General features: G+C 55.9%; 1 protein-coding gene across 1 annotated transcript; it reads left to right on the top strand.

The window, feature by feature from the left end:
* Positions 1–506: 506 nt before the first annotated feature.
* On the top strand, positions 507–20,514 carry LOC124515100 (probable hydrolase PNKD). Its single transcript, XM_047083640.1, has 9 exons — positions 507–667; positions 14,255–14,370; positions 14,508–14,620; positions 15,239–15,297; positions 16,021–16,113; positions 16,457–16,620; positions 17,362–17,448; positions 18,380–18,495; positions 18,734–20,514. Exons 1-9 carry the CDS (start codon positions 507–509, stop codon positions 18,905–18,907), a joined length of 1,083 nt encoding a protein of 360 aa, XP_046939596.1. The 3' UTR covers positions 18,908–20,514.
* Positions 20,515–20,808: the final 294 nt, after the last annotated feature.

The raw sequence follows: 20,808 nt of genomic DNA, 5'->3' as shown, positions 1-20,808 counted from the left end.
TGGCAGTTGGCCCAAGTGATCTTCCAGGTTCCTTCCAGCTGAAAAAGTTTGTCTAAGGTTTCCCGCCAAGAGGACCATTCCAGGGACTCTCCCAGAGTCCCCCGTTGGGGGAAGGTGGGAGGAAAGCCGGGCGGGGGTGGGGGGCGGGGGGACCTTCGAGCTTCGGTCCCCTCCTAGGCCACTGGAGATCTTGGACCCGGATTAGCGCAGGTCCGAAGCCCACACCGGCCCCGCCTCCCGGTCGGCCAGAGGGGGCGGGGCCAGGCCGCCTCCAGCCGGGTGGCATTCGGGGCGTGCGCCCGGCCGACGGTGGCGAGGGGGCGGGTTCGAACGCGAGTCGCCGGGCGGGGCGGGGCCAGAATGCCCCCCACGGCCCCCAGCCCGGCAGTGCAGGGGGCGGGGCCCCATCCCAGACGGGTTCCCTGCCAAGGGGCCAGGGCAGAGCCGTCGCCTAGCAACGCCCCGCCCCGCCCGCCCCCGATCCGCCGCGGGCGCCTGCCCCCAGCATGGCCTGGCCAGGCTGGTCCGCGCCGTGGCTGTGGGTCCCCGGCTGCGGGCTGCTGCTCCTCGTCCTGGTCCTGCTCGCGAGCCCCCGCAGCTGCCGAGCGCGGCGGACCCTCCGCGGCCTGCTCATGGCGCGCAGCAAGCGGCTGCTCTTCCGAATCGGGTTAGTGTCGGGCTCCGGCGGGATGCGGGGCTCGGGAAGGCGGGCGCGGGGGGAAAGGGGACTGAGAGGCGGGGGCCGGGGGGAAGGACTTGAGGGTTCGGGTGGGGAGGGGTCTGGGGGATCCAGAGCCAGAGAAGGGCGATCGAAGAAGCGGGCTAGAGAAACCACTGATTTAGGGGGACTGAGGAAGAGAAGGAGTTGAGGGGGGCTGGAAAAATGGGATGCGTTGGGGAAGGATTGGAGCGGCAGACTAGAATGGCCAGGGAAAGGAGGCATGAGAGGACAGCTGAAGAAAAGAGCCAGATGAGGGGCTGGCGACAAGGGAACTGGAAAAAGAGGGCAGGTGCAGAACAGAAGGAATGCCTCAGACCATCAGAGTGTCACTGGGAACGGCGGGCTCCTTCCATGTGTCCCTGTCCTTCTCCCCATCACCCAGCTCCCCACCACACAGTGCAAGCGCTTCTGTCTCAAGCTAGAGTCCCAGCTGTGTAGGGACTCTGTCTCTTTCCTTCTATTCCCGGACCCTGGCCCGTGTCCAAAGCCCCAGGCTGTGAAACCCGACTCTACTCACTCAGATCTGTCGAGGTTCACTGACCTCCAATGACTTTTTCCTGTCAGACTCCCTTTCCTGAGTCCTCACTCTTTCCTTCCCCCTACTTTTACCCTTTCCTGGGCCAGACCAGGGCGGTAACCAGCTCTGATCTGCCATGGAGACACTAAGAGCCTGGGAAAAAAACCACAAGAAGCCTTCCTAGGGCCCCAAGAAGGCTTCTTAGGGCCCCTAATCTGTACCCACAGCCAGCAGGGCAAGGGGGCAGGACCTCAAGCTTGAGGGCACCTCTGATGGGGACAGGAACTGTGGGAGCCCTGGCCACTGGCCAGGTTTGGGGGAGGGCCCAAGCCCGGGAATTTCCTGAGCTTCAGAGAGGACATTGTATGATTATCCCTCCTCCCCAGACCACCCCAGGTCTTCCAAAAAGCTTCAGCCCTAGGATTCTACTCAAACTCAGTCTAAGGAGTAGAGATCTAAAGGCCTGGTGGGGGGAAAACCAGAAAAACATGGGGGGAGAGAGAATCGTGGGTGCCTTTGGGGCATTCACATCTCTAATGGCCCAAACATTGGTCATATTCTTTTTTTTTTTTTCTTTTTAAAGCTATTTATTTATTTATTTATTTATTTTTGAGTAATCTCTAAACCCAACATGGAGCTCGGGGCTCAAACTCACAGCCCCAAGATCAAGAGTCACATGCTCTAACACTGAGCCAGCCAGGCACCCAACATTGGTCACATTCTTGATCATGCTCCAACCGAGTCACGATAGCTCTGCAAATAGTGTTAAAATAATGAGCTTTACAAGCATTTAAATAATTTCATATCTGGGACCCACAAAATTTCTAGGAATTGTACAGCTCTATTTGGGGAAGGATTTTTAAAATTTACTTCTGGCTTTCAAAATCAGTAATGCTGAAGTCGTACAAACAGCCTGAGGAAGTGGAAAATAGATGTTTCCACAAAGAACTGGAATCAGAAGTCCTGAAATAAGAATTCCCAAGATTGCTGTCCCAGAATCCTGAGGTCTTGGATATTCGTAGAACTTAGGACCTGGGAGTTTCCAAATCCCAAAACTTGGAATTCTCGGAGAACTTCTTTGGAATTCAGTATTCCTGTTGGGCTTTCCTGTGTCTGGATTTCACCATTGCCTTGGAATCACCTCCCCAAATTTGCAGAGCAGAAGGGCGTGCCTGGAATCAGAATTCCAGACCCTGCCCCTCCATGGTCTGGGAAACAATTAGTCCAGTCCCTTGGGGGAGAGGCCGCTTGCTGCTGGGAGGGACAGGGGGTGTTAGCAGGAAATGGTCTGGGGGAAATGGGCAGGTGTTGCTGCTGTGGGGTTGCCTCCAGGAAGGATGGAGGGGGGGTGACGGGACAGGCCATGATGGGAAGGGGCAGAGTTCACGGGCACACTCCACCCTAAATGTGTGGCTGAGAGGAACACAAATAGAAGGTTCCATTGGGGGCTGGAAAGCAGGTGATGGAAATACTAAGAGAAGAGTAATTATTGTCATTAATAACACTAATCACTGGTGTTTGACAATTTTATAAAGGGGTTTCCTCAAACATAACCACAGCTGCCTTGGGATGGGGATGACTGGGTACCACGGAGGGTAGATCCAGGCTAACCTGAGATAGACACACACATTCGAGACTCTGCAGGGCATGGGGGACAGTGAAGCACATGGCAGGCGGGTTCAACAAATCTGCTTTTGAATCCTAGGTTTGTTGCCTAGTAACCATGGGGCCCTGGACAGATAACTCAGCCTCTCTATGCCTCAGTTGTTGGCGTCTGTAAAATGCGCCTGGTGATAGTACCTACCTCGTGGGGATCCTTTGAGGATCAAACGAAACTGTGCATATTAAGTGCAAAAGGTCTGGCTCATAGTAAGTGCTTGGGAAATGTTAGCAATCGCTCATTCTGTAGCATGGAGAATGGATGCGAAGGTGGCACCAGCTAGGATCTTTCTGGAGCTTTCTTCCTTACTTCTGTTTTCCAAGCCTATCCTGTCCACCCACCCCTCAGGAAATCCCACATCCCTTTATTCATTCATTGAACTCCTAACTCTTCTGGGTTGGGATTGTGGGATCACAGATATGAACAGAGTCTCGTTGCTGCTTTGCAGGAATAGGGGAAAGGAACATGTGAAAGGGACCCAATCTGGGGCAGGAGACAGGGCATGACAAGTTCCCCAGGGAGTGGCAGGGTATACCTACGGAGGCTGGGGTCAAGGGTGTGGGACTCTCCTATGTGTGCCACCTACTTCGTGCCTCAGTTTCCCTTTTGCCCCTTTGCCTTCTCAGTGGTAGTTGAGGGGGTGTTGCAGAATGGGGCCCTGAGCAGAGCCTCAGGGGGCAGGGGTGAATGGGGAGCAAGGCTGGGCTCATCCAGGGCTGGGAATGTCTCACAGAACTGAGAAAGTAGATGGTAGCCAGTCTTTGGGGATAGACAGTCCTAGGTGGCAAAGCCCTTCTACCCTCCCTGACCAAACCCCCTCTTCATTCCTAGGCATAGAGGGTCTTTCTTGACTCTCCCAACCTAAGTAAGACCAACTGGCCCTGGGACAAACCTTGCTTGCTCCACTTCTGCAAGAGGAACGCCCTCCTCTGGGGCCAGTAAGGTCCACTGACTTGATTTCAAGGAGTGGCAAGAATCCTGGGCTGATGATTCTTGAGTAAATGACCCACCTGCTTGTGACCTGAATGAAGGCTGGGGTAGAGGCAGTGGGCTGGGCCAGCCCCTGCATGAGGGGAGCAGAGGGTCCTTTTCCTTTCTGCAGGCCTTTGGGACCCTGGGGAGCTACAGCTCCAGCGTCACAGTGGCCTCTTTGATACAGGGTAGTTTCCAAAGCATGGCCCTGAGTGAGTGTTTCCTTCCCCAAGCCACAATGCCTCCAGAATGGAGTCCACACCCCTCACCCAGGCCTTTGGGACCCTGGTACACCCCCTCCACACCTGGCCCAGTGCCATCTTCCCCAAGCCCTGAGCTCTTTCTATACTTCTGTCTGGGCCTATCAGACCTTCCTTCCTCCCTACATCTCTACCTGTCGAGTTTTGTTGCATCCTCAAAGCTCACCTTCAAAATGTAGCCAGGGGTGCCTGGCTGGCTCAGTCACTAGAGCATATGACTCTTGATCTTGGGGTCTTGAGTTGAAGCCCCATGTTGAGTGTAGAGTTTAGCTTAAAAAAAAAAAAGAAAAAAAAAAGAAAAAATATATCCAAACTCTGAAAACACTTATCCCCACTTCCACTGTTAGCACCCTGGGCCAACCCACAGTCTCTTCCCAGGCCTCCTCAACTGACTCCTTCCTTTGGCATCTGTACCCCCAAAGTATTCTCAGCACAGCAATTGGAACAAAACGGTTAAGATTTACGTTAGAAATGTGCCGCTTCTCTGCTCAGATCCCTCCAGAACGGCTTAAAGGCCCTCTGAGAGCAGCCCATCCCCCACCTCACCTGGTATGCTGTTCACCTTGCTCATTCTGCCCAGTCGGCCACTTCACTCTTCCCGGAACACTCCAAGACAGGGTTACCTCTGCACCCTGCCACTGCTGTTCTCTCTCACTAGAACCTTCTTCCCCCTGATGGCCACATGGTTTGCTGCCCCACTCCCTTCAGCTCTCTGCCCAAACTTCACCTTACTGGGGAGTCCTGCCCTGACCATCCCCTGTAAAAATAGCAGCACTCACTCCCCTGTACTCTATCCCCTCTGCCCTGCTTTATTGTTCTCCGTAGTACGTATCACCATATGACATCCTATATATTGACATGTCTATTTGTTTATTGGTTTTCTCCCCCAACCAGAATATGAGCCACACAAGGGAAGAATCTCCTTTCACTCCTGTATCTCAGCTCCCAGAACAGTGCCTGGCACAGAGGTGGCCCTTGTTACAAGTTTTTGGAATGAATGAAAAGCTTGGCCCCGGTGCCATCTTTTCCATGAAGCCTGCCCTTGCTCCCCAGTCAAAATTCATCTCTGCCTCTGTCGTGACCCTTGGCACTGGCATCCCCCTTAGAGCTTTCATTACACACTCTTGCTTGTTCTTGCATTAGGTGTTCCCAGATCTGATTCCCCCACTGGACTCCAAGCCCAGGGAGCAGGACTGAATCAAGAGGGCCTGGCATTGGGATGAGGGAGAGCAGGGGAAAGCTGAAACAGACCAGAATCCAAATCACACAAAACCCAGGGTTCTTGGCAGGGATTATAGGCAGGGAGACATGGCCAAGAGGCCTCCAGCAACAGCTGTGCCTCTGGTCCTCCCTGAGAGCCCTCAGCAGTGACTCCTCCTCCCTCTGGGGGGGGATGGATGGAGTCCTGAGAGGGCTGTGAAGGCTGCAGAAGCCCAACCCGGGACAGGCATAGAGACTGGAGATAGGCCCCGTGGTCTCCCAGGCAGGCTTGTTTTTTGTTTGTTTGTTTTTTTAAGTTTATGTATTTATTATTGAAAGAGAGAGTGCACAAGGTGGGGAAAGGCAGAGAGAGAGAGAGAGAGAGAGAGAGAGAGAGAGACAGAATCCAAAGCAGGCTCCAGGCTCTGAGCTGTCAGCATAGAGCCCGATGCGGGGTTCGAACCCGTAAACTGTGAGATCACGACCTGAGCCGGTCAAACGCTTAACTGACTGAGCCACCCAGGCGCCCCAGGGCAGGCCTGTTTTGACCACGTGCAGGTACTGCCCCTCTCCTGGGCATGGAGAAGTCTCCCCCCTCTCCCCCCCCCCAGGCATGCCGGCAGCTTCAGGAAACTCACTCTCTAGGGCCATTTTAGCTGTCTCATTAACTTCAGTTTCCTCAGTTTTGAGAAAGCGTAAAACATTGAGCCTCTTTCTGTTCCTAAGGGTCCTGGGAGCAGGCCTGTTCCAGCACAGCTCTGTGTCCTGGTCGCCTTCCAGGCCCCTCGGCCCTCAGACAGCGTTTCTGGGTTTGGTTTCATAAAGAGCGTCAGGTCAGACGCAAAGCCTGGGGCAAGCTGGGTCCTGGGGGATCAGAGGGCAGATGCCCAAAGGACCTCTTGACCAGAGGCCTCAGCCACCTGGGCTTGCCCATCGGGTCCCAGTGGAGTCTGGGGCCGGAGCTGGATGGGAGAGCTAAGGAGAGCCCTCAGGCCTCTCTTGCCCAGGATAGGGAGACTGCCCGAGGGAGGAGGGGAAGAAGAGCTCCATTGTGTGCTCTCCCTGGGTGTCTGAGGGGGGGGGGGGAGGGGTTGTGTCTCAGTCCCCAGCTGAGGCCCCATGGGGCCTCCCAAGGGGCTGGAAGTGCAGACTCAGAAGCCAGAGAAGCCACACTCTGTTCAGTGCGGCTGGGAGTGAAAGGTGTGCCAGTGACCCCTCACTGGGGTGGCTGTTGCTGTGTCCCAGCCCTGACTCCTCCGGGCAACTGCAGGGAATCACCCGAGGCAGGCTGTCCCCCTCTTCCCCCTCCCCCCTCCCCCCTCCCCAATCTGCACAGCGGTTTTTCTAAGTCCCAGAGGACCAATTAAGGAACTTTCTTTTCTTTTTTTTTTAATTTTTTTTTTTTACGTTTATTTTTGAGACAAAGAGAGACAGAGCATGAATGGGGGAGGGCCAGAGAGAGAGGGAGACACAGAATCCGAAGCAGGCTCCAGGCTCCGAGCCATCAGCCCAGAGCCCCACGTGGGGCTCAAACTCACAGAGATCGTAACCTGAGCTGAAGTCGGATGCCCAACCGACTGAGCCACCCAGGCGCCCCAGGAACTTTCTTTTCTTTTTGGTGAGGTGACAGTGGGTAGTTCTGGGCCCCAGAACTGCTGGATGAGAATCTGGGTGGGGGTGGGGGTGCAGGCAGAAGAGGAAAAGGTAAGAATCTTCTTGTTTAACCAGCAACCCCAGATCACTCTGATGCAGCTGCCCAAGGCACGCATACATCCCAGCTTCCTGACAATGCCTGGGAACCCCATGGCAGAGAGTTAGAATCCCACATCGGCCCTGGGGTGTCAACATCATCTTGTAAATCATGTGACCTTTCGGGGCTGAGCTGCTCTTTCAAGGAGGAGGAGCACCCGGTTTCACTGAGAAGGAAACTGAGGCTTGGGGAGTGAGTTCCTGCTTCTTGCCTCTGGCAACAGAAGAAAGGAAGCTGTAGGGCCCCAATTATATGGGGCAGTGACTTCCGGCTAGGTGGGAGGCTAGGAGATAGGACTGGTTCTTCCCAGTAACTGCTTCACATTTCCTGCCCAGGGTCTGTTCTGCCTTCCCACTCTTCTGCATCTGGTGCATGATGCTACCCATGGAACCATCAACCCAGTCATACATCCAGGATTAGGAATCAGTCGAGATTTGAAAGGGGCCTTCAGGATTCTCCAGTTTAGGGTGTCTTACCCTGAGGCCTATGGGGTCTCGGACCCTCTGCATTCATGGGTAAAATGCCACACATGTAATAAGTTCGGCCCAAGTCTGAGTCTCAAAAAGGCTAAAACCAGGGATCCAAGAGGCTCCAGTGGCCAGATCCTGGGTTGTGTGTCTGGGTCACTGAAAGTGACCCTAACGTGGCATTTTTGTCAGCAGAGGCCCTCAGAGGCGTTGGGTCTGCCCCAAAATAGTTCAGGCCCACTCATGTCATTCTTCCCCCTGATTTGGGTTTGGGGGGGGTGCGGATTCTAGCGGTCAAGGGTGTGTACTCCAGGATCAGGCTGCCGGGGATGAATCTGTGCCCCACCGCTGGCCTTGGTGTGATCGTGGGCGGCCCCCTCCCCACCTTTCCGGGCTTCAGTGTCCTTGTTTATGAAATGGAAGACTGGTAGCAGCTGCCTCCAGGTCGCTTGGAGGCCGACTGGAGGCGATTGATGGGAGGCACCTCACTCAGCTTGGGCTGCCCTGAGGTGACGTTGGGGAAGAATGGACCAGTGAGCTCCAGAGCTCAAACACACAACGTTAAACTGACAGACACACTGTGGGGAAAACAGATGATCTGACAATAGTTAACCTGCCTGTGCAGACCCCCATCCAGTGCTTCCTCCAGCTCCTCCATTCAGGGGCCCTGGGTCCAGACCCCAGGGTCTGGGCAGCTGGGATTTTGTGCCTTGTGACACAGCCCACCCATGTCCTTGGGTCCAGTGACCCGCTTCTCAGAGCACCTTGCTTGGCCAGGTGTGTGGGTGCAGCAGGGGGAGGGGGGGACTTGAGAGGCAGGCGGGGGAGGGGCAGAGGTGGTTGAAACTTGGGCCCCACAAGCCCCCACTGGGCTTCACAGGGTCCACAGCCGGGCCTGGGGCCCACTGAGCTGAAGGAACACCTTCCATTCCGGTCACTTTAACACCTGGATGTTTGGCCCCCCACCCCACCCCGACCCAGCCTTTCCTGGGCACTCAGCCAGCATTTTCTGAGTGCCAGTTCTGTGCTCTACTAGTGCAGGGGGCCTCCCAGGGGGGTCCGGAGGAGCCACGAGGAGCAGGCTGGGTCACCAGCCAAGTCTGCCTCCCCCATGCATGGCACTCACTGATTAGACACCGGATAGAAGTCGATAAGGTCCCTGCCACTGAGGGGCTCAGCTCCTGCCACCCCCAGGGGTGGGGGTGGGGTGATGGGGGGTGAAGCTGAATGTTCTAGATGGAGCAGAGGAAAGTGGCTTTCTGCTGGGGTAATCAGGGTGGGTTTGAGCAGAGTCCTGAAGGATACTTAGGATTCCAGTAAGAGGAGGAGGCCTGGAGGGTACTCGAGGCCAGAGACCTGCCGGAGCTGAGGCAGGATGGTAGCTTGAAAATTTAATGAGTTATTTCAGGCATTCAAAAGAAGATGGATAATATAACAACCTCCACCCCCACCGCCCAGCTTAAGGAACAAAATATTACTGACACTGTGAAGTCCCTGTGGCCACCCCCGCAGCCTACTTCCTTCCTGCCTCCGAAGGAAGCCTGCTAACCTGCACGTTGACCATACGCTCAGATGCCTTTATTCTCTGACTACATACATCTGTATCCCCAAACAGTACAGATAATGGTTTGGTGTGCTTCGGCATTTTTAATAACTATTGTCAGATTGTCTGTTTTCCCTACAGTATGTCTGTTAGTTTAATGCTGTGTGTTTGAGCTTTGTGCACGTTGAGTGAGACCTAGTGCTCCGGATGATCGTGTGGTGACACTCTCCTGTCACCAGTGGGGAGCCAGCGAAGGCTTTTGAGCAGGAGCAGGACTCATTCAAAGGTGGCGTTTTAGGAACTTACATTTTTCCAGTGGTTTACGGTTTGGTTCAGAGGCAGAAAGCTGAGGAAAGGAGGCTTTCGTACGGGCCTTGTGAAGAGCTTCTGGGGCCTGTTCCCTGGGGCAGCCTGTCTTGGGGTTGGGGGGAGCAAAACTGAGAGGGTTCTGTTTTGGTAGCATGTGGCAGGGACAGGGTGAAATGGTGGCCTAAGCTGTGCCACTGGGAGGATGACGGGGCCTTTCCCAGAGAGAGAAGACATAGCGGGAGGGGCTGACGAGCATGGTTTCAGACCCCGGTGATGATGACACCCAGCCAGCACAGGGGGCAGATGAAGAAGAAGCCACAGCTCTGGGACTGGAGAGAGTCACGTGGGGGTCACTGTCAGGGGAAGAGCAGGCCTGAGGACAGGATCCCAGCAGTCACTAGGTCCTTGCCCCCACCCCAGGTCCTTCCCCTGCTCTGGACAGTGATCTAGACTCAGGCCCATAAGGGCCACCTTGTCCCTCTCCCCCACAGCCAAGCAGGGCACAGATCTCAGGCCTGGCGTCCGTTCCCAACTTTCTCCATCTCCCCACTCCTCCACTCTGCTCCCTTAAACGGCTCCCTCCAACACTGCAGGCCGGCAAGCTCCCAGAAAGGGAAGTCAGAGCGCGTGCCTCCCCACTTTAAGAACCACCAGCAATTGGGGTACCTGGGTGGCTCAATCGGTTAAGCGTCCAACTCTTGATTTCGATTCAGCAGGCCGGCAAGCTCCCAGAAAGGGAAGTCAGAGCGCGTGCCTCCCCACTTTAAGAACCACCAGCAACTGGGGTACCTGGGTGGCTCAATCGGTTAAGCGTCCAACTCTTGATTTCGGTTCAGGTCATGATCTCACAGTTTGTGGGTTCGAGCTCTGCATCGGCCTCCCTGCTGATGGTGCAGAGCCCTCCCCCCCCAGCCCCTCCCCCCCCAGCCCCTCCCCCCCCCCCCCGTTTGGGATTCTGTCTCCCTCTCTCTCTGCCCCTCTCCCTACTCGCTGTCTCTCAAAATAAATAAATAAACATTAAAAAAAATAAAAACCACCAGCAGTTTCCTGCCCCCTTCCACTGCCTGGCCCTGCCCACCCCTCTGACCCCTCCCCTGGCACCCTCCATCCCTCTGGCCCTGCCTACAGACTCCGAGACCTCCTGGCAACTCCCAGAACATGCCCCACTCCTGCTTGCTTCAGGCCTTAGTGCTGCTGCATCGCCCAGACAGTCCGCACTCCCTCTCTAATTTCCATTCCCAGCTCATTTGTGACCCTCAGAGAAGAGACAGGCCTTCCCTGAGCACCCTGTCTCCAGTAAGACGGGCTCCCCTCTGCTGCCCTCTTCCACCACCAGCTGCCTGCGATTGATTTGTTTCCTGGGTTGGTGTCAGTTGGCCACTCCCCTCTCTATGTTGGCAGGGTCCTGCCTTGCTCTCCGCTGTCTGCACCATGTCCAGCACGTGCAGGAAATAGTTGCTGAAAAGAGTAAATGAAAGAAAGCGGCCTTGTTCACGGCAGCCTCTCAGGGCACAGTCCCTCCCTTTGTGGATCTTGACCTTCGCTGGGAAATCAAGCACATATAATAAGCATCCAATAAGGAAGACAAGGGAACATTTATCAGGTCCCTCCCAAATGTGGACAACCACGTTCTAACAGCTGTGAGGTGTGCCCGGCTGAATTCGGGAAGGAAGCGACAGTTGCTGAGCCTTCCCCCCACCAGGCCCTCGACCGACTGTTAACATTTGTTATCTTGTCTCATGTCACTGAATTTTCACACAGCCCCGCGGAACTAAATAAGTCATGGTATCACCACTTTATAGATGAGGAGCCCAATCTAAGAGACCAATAACTTGCCCAAGGACACTGGGCTGGGGGAGCCAAACCATGACTGGAACCCAGGGCCCCCACGCTTTCCATAAGCCTAAGTAGGAAGAAATGAAGTCAGGAACAGGACTCCAAGCACAGATGCGAGGTGGTGTCGGGGCACAGAGGAAAGGGTGATTTTATTCCCTGATTTATTATTTTGTAAGTTTTCACTTTGAAATAATTTCAGACTTGCAAAAATAGCTCACGGGATTCCTATACACCTCTCACCCTGTTCCCCTGAATGTGACGTCTTCCATAACCACAGACAATTAGCAGAACCAAGAAACTGACATCCATAGAAACTCTTTACCCTCCAGACCTTACTGAAATCTTCTCAGTTGTCTTACTGACATTCTTTTTCTATTTACGTTGTCCCAACCAATCCTCTCGTTGGGCACAGAGAATCAGCAGCCCCTGCCAGCTGGCTCCCTTCCTCCCTCTGGGGACTTTTACACTTCCGGTCTGTCCAGTTCTGGGTGAGCCTTCCCCACATTCTGACACAGCATGCTCCCTCACTTCTTGGAAACGTAACCCTCCAGAGAGGCCTTCCCTTGATGTCATCATTCTCTGTTCTGTTGCCCAGTTTTATTTTGTCACTTTGACTTGACATGTCTTTATTCTCCTGTCTGTCCCACTAGAATATAAGCTGCTAGAGGGCGGTGACTCTGCCTTACTCACTGTCCGCCCAAAGCAGGCTAAGAGCAAAGGCCTCACTAACCATGGTTGAATGCATAAAAGTGTGAAGCGGCTGGAGCTGATTTGAAAGCACAACAGAGGGGGGCCTATGAAAACTGCACATCCAGACACAGAAAGCATGGCCAGACCCTCCCGTGGTGTATCCAAATCCCAACCTGCACACGTGTGTGGGTACCCAGAGCAGGGATCGCAATGATCAAACTCTGGCAAAATCGAGGAAACCTGCTTGGTTTTTGAAGCACGTGTATGCAAATCAGACAGCTCTTCCCAAAGGGGGGCCTGAAGAGCGGCTGCCCCTGCCCCCACCACCCCAACAGAAACACAGCAAATCTCTGTAGAGATTTAGGGTGCATTATCGACCCCCCCCCACCCTGTACCTCGACCTCTCTGTCCCAGGCTTAATCAGCCAGAAATCTCTGCCCCTCTTCTGACTTGCTGTACAGCCCTAAACATTGGCACAGAGGCTTTTGGAAGCCCCCACCCGCCCTCCCAGCACCTGACCACCCCAGCCTACTTCCATTTTCCCTTCAGAGAGGCCAGCATGTGGGACAGCTCCAGGTGGCTCGATCTGAGCCGGCTGGGCTGCTCACATTATTTGCAGGGCCTGATGTAAAATGGAATTTGGAGCCTTTTGTTCAAAGAGCAGGAAAAAGGTGCCATGAAAGGTACTAAAATATAATAAGCTTTTCCTTTCTTCTACAGTTTCTCTTTTGACCTGTCCTCATATTTTTAGTTTGCTACTTAATGTCATTCTAAGTAAAGAAAAATTAAAAATCTGAGTCATTAACATGAATTTTGCCTTTTGCCTTAGTCTTAAATGACATTTAAGTCACATATGAAATCACTGAAACTATGTAATTCACATTTCTTAGCGTGTACGCAGATAATGTGTTTTGTTCTTACCTGAGCAGTGGAAAATGCCGCACAAAACGAAGTTACCTGTTTCTATCCCTTTGACACACACGCATTCTGCCAGCTCTGTCGGCCTTCAGCTCACTCAGGAGCGAGGGAGGACAGAAAAGATGGGACAGATAGGTTACCCTCTTTCCTTTTCCTTCTGTAGCATCTTTTACAGCGTAAGTGGTCGGATCATACAGAGTAATAACACGAGTGAGAAAGGATGGACAGGGCTTCTTGGTCATTGGCGTTTCTTAGAATGCCACTAACTTCCTTCTGCATTTAAAGCCAATTCTGGTTTGGGCCAGGGTGTGGCCTCTTGGGCTAGCCGGTGTGCCCCTTAGTCATAGGTGTGTACTCACCTTGTAACCACTTGGAGTCCGAATGCCCACCATGAGGGATGCACCAGAAGCCCGGGCTGTGGGCACCGCGCACGCGGTGTGGGTGCGGGGCAGTCAGGACAGAGCGCACACGTGCTCTGTCATCTCCTCCACCCACCGCCTGTTCCCTTGTCAGGCTTCACTTGCAGGACACAAGTTCTAAGAAAAAAATCATGAAGAGCTTCAAGATGGCGACCACGGAGCGCTAACCCGAGCGCAGGGGCCTTAGGTGACCGCACAGGTCACACGCCCGTGAAGCTTGCCCTGCCTGCCCGTGTCCTGTGTTTGGAGGCCTCTGTCACTCACAAGTCCCCTCTGTTGTTTGTGCTGACTTGTCGCCTTTTCCTTTCTCTGTGCAGCGCGTGGGATGGCCTGAAATCGTGGCGGGAGGGGGGAGCTAGTGTGGTCAGACCGTCCAGCCTACCTCTCCCTGCTTCCTCCACCAGACAGCCAGACAGAACTTTCTATAGTTCCGCAAAGGAGAGCGCGCTGCTGTCTGCCGCCTCTGGGCCTGGCCTGTTGTTTCCTCTACCCCAGTGGCTCTCAAAGTTTGGTCCCTGGACCAGCAGCAACAAGCATCACCTGGAGCTTGTTAGAAATGCAAATTCCCAGGCCCCGCCCCAGACCTGCTGAGTCCGGAAGGCTGGGGATGGGGCAAAGAATCTGTTTTAACTCCCAGGCGTGTTGTGATGCACCACTGCTCTCCGGAAACACTTTTTACACCTCATTTCAGCTTCCTAACGCGTCCACCCTTCTCGTGGAATAACCCCCTCCCCTCTGAGTCCCCTCTGAGTCCCCTCTGTGAATCCCCCAGCTCACATCGCCCCTGATGGGCCTGGGGCTCGGGGTGTGTCCTTCACGGCAGTGTACTGAGCAGGGCAAACAGTAGGCACGAGATAATGGTAGCGGTGCGCTGACTGGGGGGGGGGGGGGGGGGCGTGGCCAAGGGAGTGGACACGTGGGACCTGGGCATCTCCGAGGGCCCCACGCCCACGTGCAGGGGCGGGGCTGAGCACAGACATCCCGCCCCGCAGGTACAGCCTGTACACCCGCACCTGGCTCGGGTACCTCTTCTACCGCCAGCAGCTGCGCAGGGCTCGGAATCGCTACCCCAAAGGCCACTCTAGAACCCAGCCCCGTCTCTTCAACGGTGAGCTCTGGCTGCCCCGGGGCCACCATCGCCCCAGGCTGTGCCCACCCACCCTCCCTGCCTATGCCCCATCACACGCCCCTGGCTGCTGGGCTCCCTACGCGTCACCCTGTCCACAGCCCATCTCTGTCCCCCAGGAGTGAAGGTGCTTCCCATCCCCGTCCTCTCAGACAACTACAGCTACCTCATCATCGACACCCAGGCCCGGCTGGCTGTGGTTGTGGACCCCTCTGACCCTCAGGCTGTACAGGTGAGGGGAGGGGCGGGGGGGGGCAGGGGTACCTGGTGTCACTAGAGAGGGGCTGACCCTGATCCCTCTGCCAGTGGAATGTGTCCCCTTGCACATGCCCTCACACATAGACCCCCACAACCACAGCGGGGTTAAGGGCCAGTGTCCAGGGCATGGCTGGGATGGGGGGAGGACAGCCGTGGGGGATCTGAGCCACAGGGAGAGGGATGCTGACTCAGGACCATGGTCTGAGGTTTCTTCTGTCTCTCACTCTCTGTGGCCCCTTTCTGACCGTCTTTCTTCTCTCCTCATCTGTGTCTGTCAGTGTCTGGATCTCTCCATCTTTCCTTCCCATTTCTGATTTCGCTGTATGTGGCTATATCTGTGTGATTACGCGCCTCGGGTCTCCACCTCCCCACCCTCCCCCCATTGCCCTTGCTCAGTCTCAGCTTCCCCCCTTCCCCCTAGCTCCATTCTCTAGCTCTCTCATCCTCTAGCTCCTCTCATCCTCTCATCCTCTAGCTCCATCACCTCCCTGTCCCTCATCCTCCCTGCTGCCCCCTCTGCAGCCAGCACCTGCACCCCTGTCCCTCTCTGCACACCACTCCTCAGTCTCAGTGCCTCCTCTCTCTCTCCCAGGCTTCCATTGAAAAGGAGGGCGTTGATTTGGTTGCCATCCTCTGCACTCACAAGCACTGGTAAGGGACTGGGGTGGCATCTGGGTACGGATGACCTTCCCTGGCCAACCCTGGCCCCAGCGGGCTTGTTGGGACTGGGCCTAGGGAGGACAGGCTGGGCTGGGGGGCCGGGAGTCAGGATGAGCGGGCATCCACCTTCTTCCTAAAGCCACCAGGGCATCAGCAGAGAAGGAGGGAAGGGGTGGGTCTCCCACCCTGCACTTATCAGACTCCTAAAGCCCTAGAGGAGGGCAGGGCAGGCATTTATCTCTCATTCCGTGGGCATGTAGTAGATGCCTGCTGTGCTTGGGACGTGGGCAGACCTCGTGAGTTCTTTCCTCAAGGAGATTATAGTCCAGTGGGGGAGACAGCCCCGCATGACAGTGTACAACGATGACAAACATTTAGGTGGCACTTGGCACAAGGTGCAGGAGGTGGGGGGCACTTGGTGAAGTGTGACCAGGTCCACTTGGAGAGACTAGAGGCTGATGACCCTGGAGCTGAGAGAGGCCAGAAAGATCGGTTGGCATTGGCTGGGTGACAGAAGGGAGGGGTGGCAAGTCGCGGGGATGACCTTCTGAACAGGGGAACAGCTTGAGCAAAGGCCTAGAGGTGTGGACAGGTTGGCTCACTTCAGAAGCCCGGGGCTCAGTGCCCAAAGGCCTGGAGATCTGGAAAGAGGAAGGCAAGGAGGCCCAGTACCATTGCCCCTCAGAGTCCCTGCCTGTCTCTGCCATCCCACAGGGACCACAGTGGAGGGAACCGTGACCTCAGCCGGCGGCACCAGGACTGTCGGGTGTATGGGAGCCCTCAGGACGGCATCCCCTACCTCACCCAGTAAGTCCCTGACCCCAGGGTGGATGGTCCTTCCGTGGGCCCTTTCCCGCACCCCACCCTTCAGTCGAGGATCGCAGGACTGCCAACAGCTGGGTCTTTGCTGATGCCCTTCCTGACCCTTAGAGGGCAGATCAGAGCCCATCTGAAGACTGGCACTACCCACCCCCCAACTCATCCAGCCATGGTCCCCAAAAGAGGAAGAGGCGAGGGTTTGGATCTGAAGCCCTGGGCATCGTGGGTGCCTTCCCTCTTTGGTGTGGAAGCTCCTTGGGCTTAGGGTAGGACAAGGAGCAGCACATCCCAAGCTCTAGTACCTTCTCTCCGCTATTGCCTTGCTTCTCAGTCCCCTGTGTCATCAAGATGTAGTTAGCGTGGGACGGCTCCAGATCCGGGCCCTGGCCACCCCTGGACACACACAAGGCCATCTGGTCTACCTGCTGGATGGGGAGCCCTACAAGGGTCCCTCCTGCCTCTTCTCAGGGGACCTGCTCTTCCTCTCTGGCTGTGGTGAGTTCCCCCAAAAGGGAAGCAGGAGGAGGGGCCAGAAAGGAGGGGGAGAGGTCAGGACAGGGACCCAAGGACAGCCACAGTCCCATGCAGTGCATTAAAACTTTGGTTTTAGCACAGATATTGCCTTGACAGTTACTCCCATCTGTATTAGCCCCCCTTTTTTTTTAATACCTTCACAACTTCCTACAGGGGATGGACAGAATGAGACAACACTGGTAACTGAGTACAGACCTCACAGGGTATTTGTTTCCACCGCGGAGCCTAGTTCTCTGCTACAGTCACTGGAGAGACTGGGTTACAAAAAGTGGAAAACCTCCAAATGAGAGGGTAAACCGTGGGTGGGGGAGGACCACAGTCCCAGGCTGCACGGAGTCTCAAAGGGCAGCACTGGCAAAGAAAAAAGTGCTCCGTGGAAAAGAGCAACCCCACACCAGCTGTGCTTGGGGCCCTTAGAACTCAGCCTGAAGGTTCTGTACCCCCTCCCCACCCACATGTCAGTACATGCAACAGAGGCTTCAAACAGGTCTGGTTGAGGAGTGAATATGTGGGCTCAGCATCCAATGGGAAGACGGCACGGAAGCCTGGGGGAGTGGGTATGGCAGGGGCAAGGCTAGGGCTGCTGGCCAGTCCCAGCTCTGCAAGCTGGTCCCCACCCCTGCAAGCTGGTCCCCACCCCTCTTACTTACGCCAAGCTGTGTTCTCCTTGTATCTTGTAACATACCCGCCGACCCTCACCAGGACGGACCTTTGAGGGCACTGCAGAGACCATGCTGAGCTCCCTGGACACGGTGCTGGGGCTGGGGGATGACACTCTGCTGTGGCCCGGTGAGGTGCCCCTCCACTCCTCCCTCACTCCCCTAGAGTCCCAGCCCACCCAGCTTCGGGCCCAGAGGTGACGCAACTCCACCTCTGATGGCTCCGGGGAACCAATTCTAGCAGTCAGGGCAGAGCGCCCTTCATTTTGGAGCACTGGCTCTGAATGCCTCTGCTTCTCACACTAACTGCCCCTGACAGCCAGCCCTCTGCCTCCTGGGAGCCCTGTAGGCCCTGGTGCATCTCAGAGACATGGCTGATATTTTATAGCTAGAGCCTAGAACAGAAAATAGCCTTTGCTTATCGGAGAAGCCAGTGAATCTACTCTGCACGCATCCAGATCTATACTCCCCATGCATGTACGTTGAATGTCCATTTGTCCATCCATACAGACACCGCATGTCCCTACACACACACACACACACACACACACACACATCGGATATCCATAGTTTCTAAAACGCATCACTAACATGTCAATTAATCCTCAAACCATATATTTATCCATCCATTCATTTGACAAGTGCTTTATTGAACACCTAACATGTGCCAGGCTCTGTTCTAGGCACCGGGGACACATCTGTGTTCTAGTAGCATTATACTTTGTTTTCTCCACTTGCCAAATGAGAAAATTGTGGCTCAGAGAGGTGCCACGATTTGGCTGAGGTTGCACAGCTGGGCAGGGGCAGAGTCAGGGCTAGGATGCAGGTCCCCCGGCTCCAGGTCTGGTGGTTTTCCCCCCTGAACTGCTTCTGCCCCTTCACTCATGGCTGACCTGTGCCCACATTCAGAGAAGCAGCTCCGTGTGGCTGGGGCTTTCCTGGAAGGGCCACACCTCCCCCTGGTTGTCAGGTACCCAGAGGCCGGTGGGTAGGGAGGACATTCTCTGACCCCACCACCAATCTCTGTGTGTCTTGCTCTCTGCCCCCGTGGTGGTCCTCAGGTCACGAGTACGCGGAGGAGAACCTGGGCTTTGCGGGTGTGGTCGAGCCCGAGAACCTGGCCCGGGAGAGGAAGATGCAGTGGGTGCAGAGGCAGCGGATGGAGCGCAAGAGCACGGTGGGGGCTTGGGTCCAAGAGGGGCCCGAGGGCACTCCCCAGCAGGAGCCCCTCTCTGCTGAGCTGGGGCCTGCAGGCCCCTCCCCAGAGCTCTGACGGGGGAGGGGGGGGCTCCGTTCACAGGCCTTCAAGCAAGGCCTCCTGGACCCTGAGACAGGGTAGGGGGTGGGGGAGGCTTCCTTGACTGGGTCTATTTTCCAGATTCTCTCCGCTCAACCTGGTGCCTCTCGTCCCACAGTGCCCGTCCACCCTGGGAGAAGAGCGCTCCTACAACCCATTCCTGAGGACCCACTGCCTGGTGCTGCAGGAGGCCCTGGGGCCAGGCCCGGGCCCCACTGGGGACGACAGCTACTCCCGGGCCGAGCTCCTGGAGAAGCTCCGCCGGCTGAAGGACCTGCACAAGAGCAAGTGACAGCCCCCACCCCAGCCCAGCCCGCCCCCCCCGCGGCGGGGAGGCCACCCGTCGCCCGCACCACACCATCGCTCTCATCGCTACCACCCGCCACCTCCACCGGCGCCCACGGTGGGCATCAGTCCCAGCACTGTCAGGGGAGGAGGGTCGAGGTGATGAGGACGTGAGACCGAGGAGGAGGAGGCTGGTGGAAGGCTTGGAGACCCCACCTGGTGAGGCTGAGTTATCCGGGCGAGAGGAAAGGCGGAGCCTTGGGACATCTCCAGAGCCAGCTGGGAGGGCGCCTCCTCTCCTAGCCTGTTCCTGCCCGGGCAGTGAGTGGTCATCTTCCCCCTTCTCCCATCCAGGGTTGGGAAAGAGGGTCCCCCAAAGTGGCCTGAGGTGTGGTGCCTTGGAAAAGCGGTCACTCAGAGGGGGAGCTGGGCTCTGGTGTCCTGAGACACTGGCCCTCCTCCCCAAGCCTCCCCCCCCCCCCGTCCCTCCCCCCCCCCCCCCCACTCCACAAAAGCATTTTTCAAACAGCCATTTCTGGGAAAGATGAAAGGGCTGGAAGTCTGGCTGTCTGGACAATCTCGGCCTCAGTGACTCCCCTACAGCCTGGAAAAGGGAGGGTCCTGGTTGCCACGGAAACTGGAAGGCTCCTCGTGCAGCAGGCCTCCGCCCCTGCCTGGGGCCCAAAGGACTCCCCTTTCCAGGGGAGAGAAAGCCATCTTCTGGCCCGGCCACGGCAGTTTTCTCCTGACGGTCCTTGTTCTTAGGAACTTCTGCCTTGCTCTAACTCCTTCTTTATCCTCTCAGTCCCGCTCTGCTTTTAGTTATAAAGACATTATTCATCTGGCCCTCTGCAGTTTGCCAAGAACATCCCCATGTCATTTCTCATTTGATCCTTGGTCCCACCCTGGCTGGGGGTGGGGGTCTGCGCAGCAGAGCGCAGAAGTCAGAAGTCCGGGAGCAGACTGCTGTCGGAGTGGTGGCTTCCAGGACCCCAGGCCTGGGCCCTTCCCCGCAGCTCAGCCTCTCCTCTGGTCTCTAGTCCAAGTCCTTCTGGAGCCAAAGAGAGGAACCATAAGGTCCTCGAGCGGGCATACCTCGGGTCAACCAGGAGCCTTCGCTTCCTGTGTGCAAGCCTTCCCTCGGGCTCCGCTCACCTCTGCTGAGACTCCAAGAAGACCCCTCCCTTCAGCTTCCCCTCATCGTCCCGCCTCTGCCTCCCTCTCCAGCCACAGCCTCTGGTACCAACTCTAGCAATACCACCAGAATAGAGTTCCCTGTCCCCCAAGACATGCAGTTTCATGCCTCTGTGCCTTCGCTCATGCTGTTTCTTCAGACTGGAATGCCTTTCCCCTGCCCCTCCGGCCTTGTCTGCCTGGCAAACACCCATTCATCTCTCACAATCCCCCTCAAAGGCCCCCTCCTCCGGGAAGACATCCCCCATGCCCCTCGCCCTCCAGGCTACCTCTGCTCTTTGTAAATGCTTCTCTCATGGCAGTTATCACACTGTATTTTACTTGTTTACATGTTTGTCTCCCCTTCTAGACTGTGAACCTTTCAGGGCATGGACTGTATCTTAATGCATCTCTGTATTTCTGCGCCTAGCACGGTGCCTAGCACACAGTAGGCGCTCAATAAATCTTGGATGAATGAATAATTTAACCGGGGCTTGGTCACTCAGTGAGATCGTCTTTATGGCTGGTCCCACTTTCCCGTCTCCGTCACAGGTCTGCTAACTTGGAGTTACTGCTCTCCAAGAGCCTTGGCCGGAAACAGTGCTATAAATACATGCTCCCGTGGCTTGTGTGCACTTGTTCGGGATTACAATGTGCTTCCCTTAGTGTTTTCCAGAGCTTGAGAGGCACAGGTGCACCACTGGCAGCGAGGGAGAGGAATAGCACTGAGGGGCA

The sequence above is a fragment of the Lynx rufus genome, unplaced genomic scaffold, assembly GCF_022079265.1.
Source record: "Lynx rufus isolate CCGP_SWC_20201006 ecotype Redwood Valley unplaced genomic scaffold, mLynRuf1.p SCAF_2, whole genome shotgun sequence".
Taxonomy (NCBI): domain Eukaryota; kingdom Metazoa; phylum Chordata; class Mammalia; order Carnivora; family Felidae; genus Lynx; species Lynx rufus.
Note: the sequence above shows the minus strand (reverse complement) of the source record. Positions and strands in the feature narration are given on the sequence as shown.

Excerpts from the sequence above, each read along its gene's own strand:
- LOC124515100 (XM_047083640.1), top strand. The coding sequence starts at position 507 with ATGGCCTGGCCAGGCTGGTCCGCGCCGTGGCTGTGGGTCCCCGGCTGC. Across the intron at positions 14,371-14,507 it reads CCAGCCCCGTCTCTTCAACG|GAGTGAAGGTGCTTCCCATC; the intron begins GTGAGCTCTGGC and ends TCTGTCCCCCAG. Across the intron at positions 16,114-16,456 it reads GGCATCCCCTACCTCACCCA|TCCCCTGTGTCATCAAGATG; the intron begins GTAAGTCCCTGA and ends CTTGCTTCTCAG.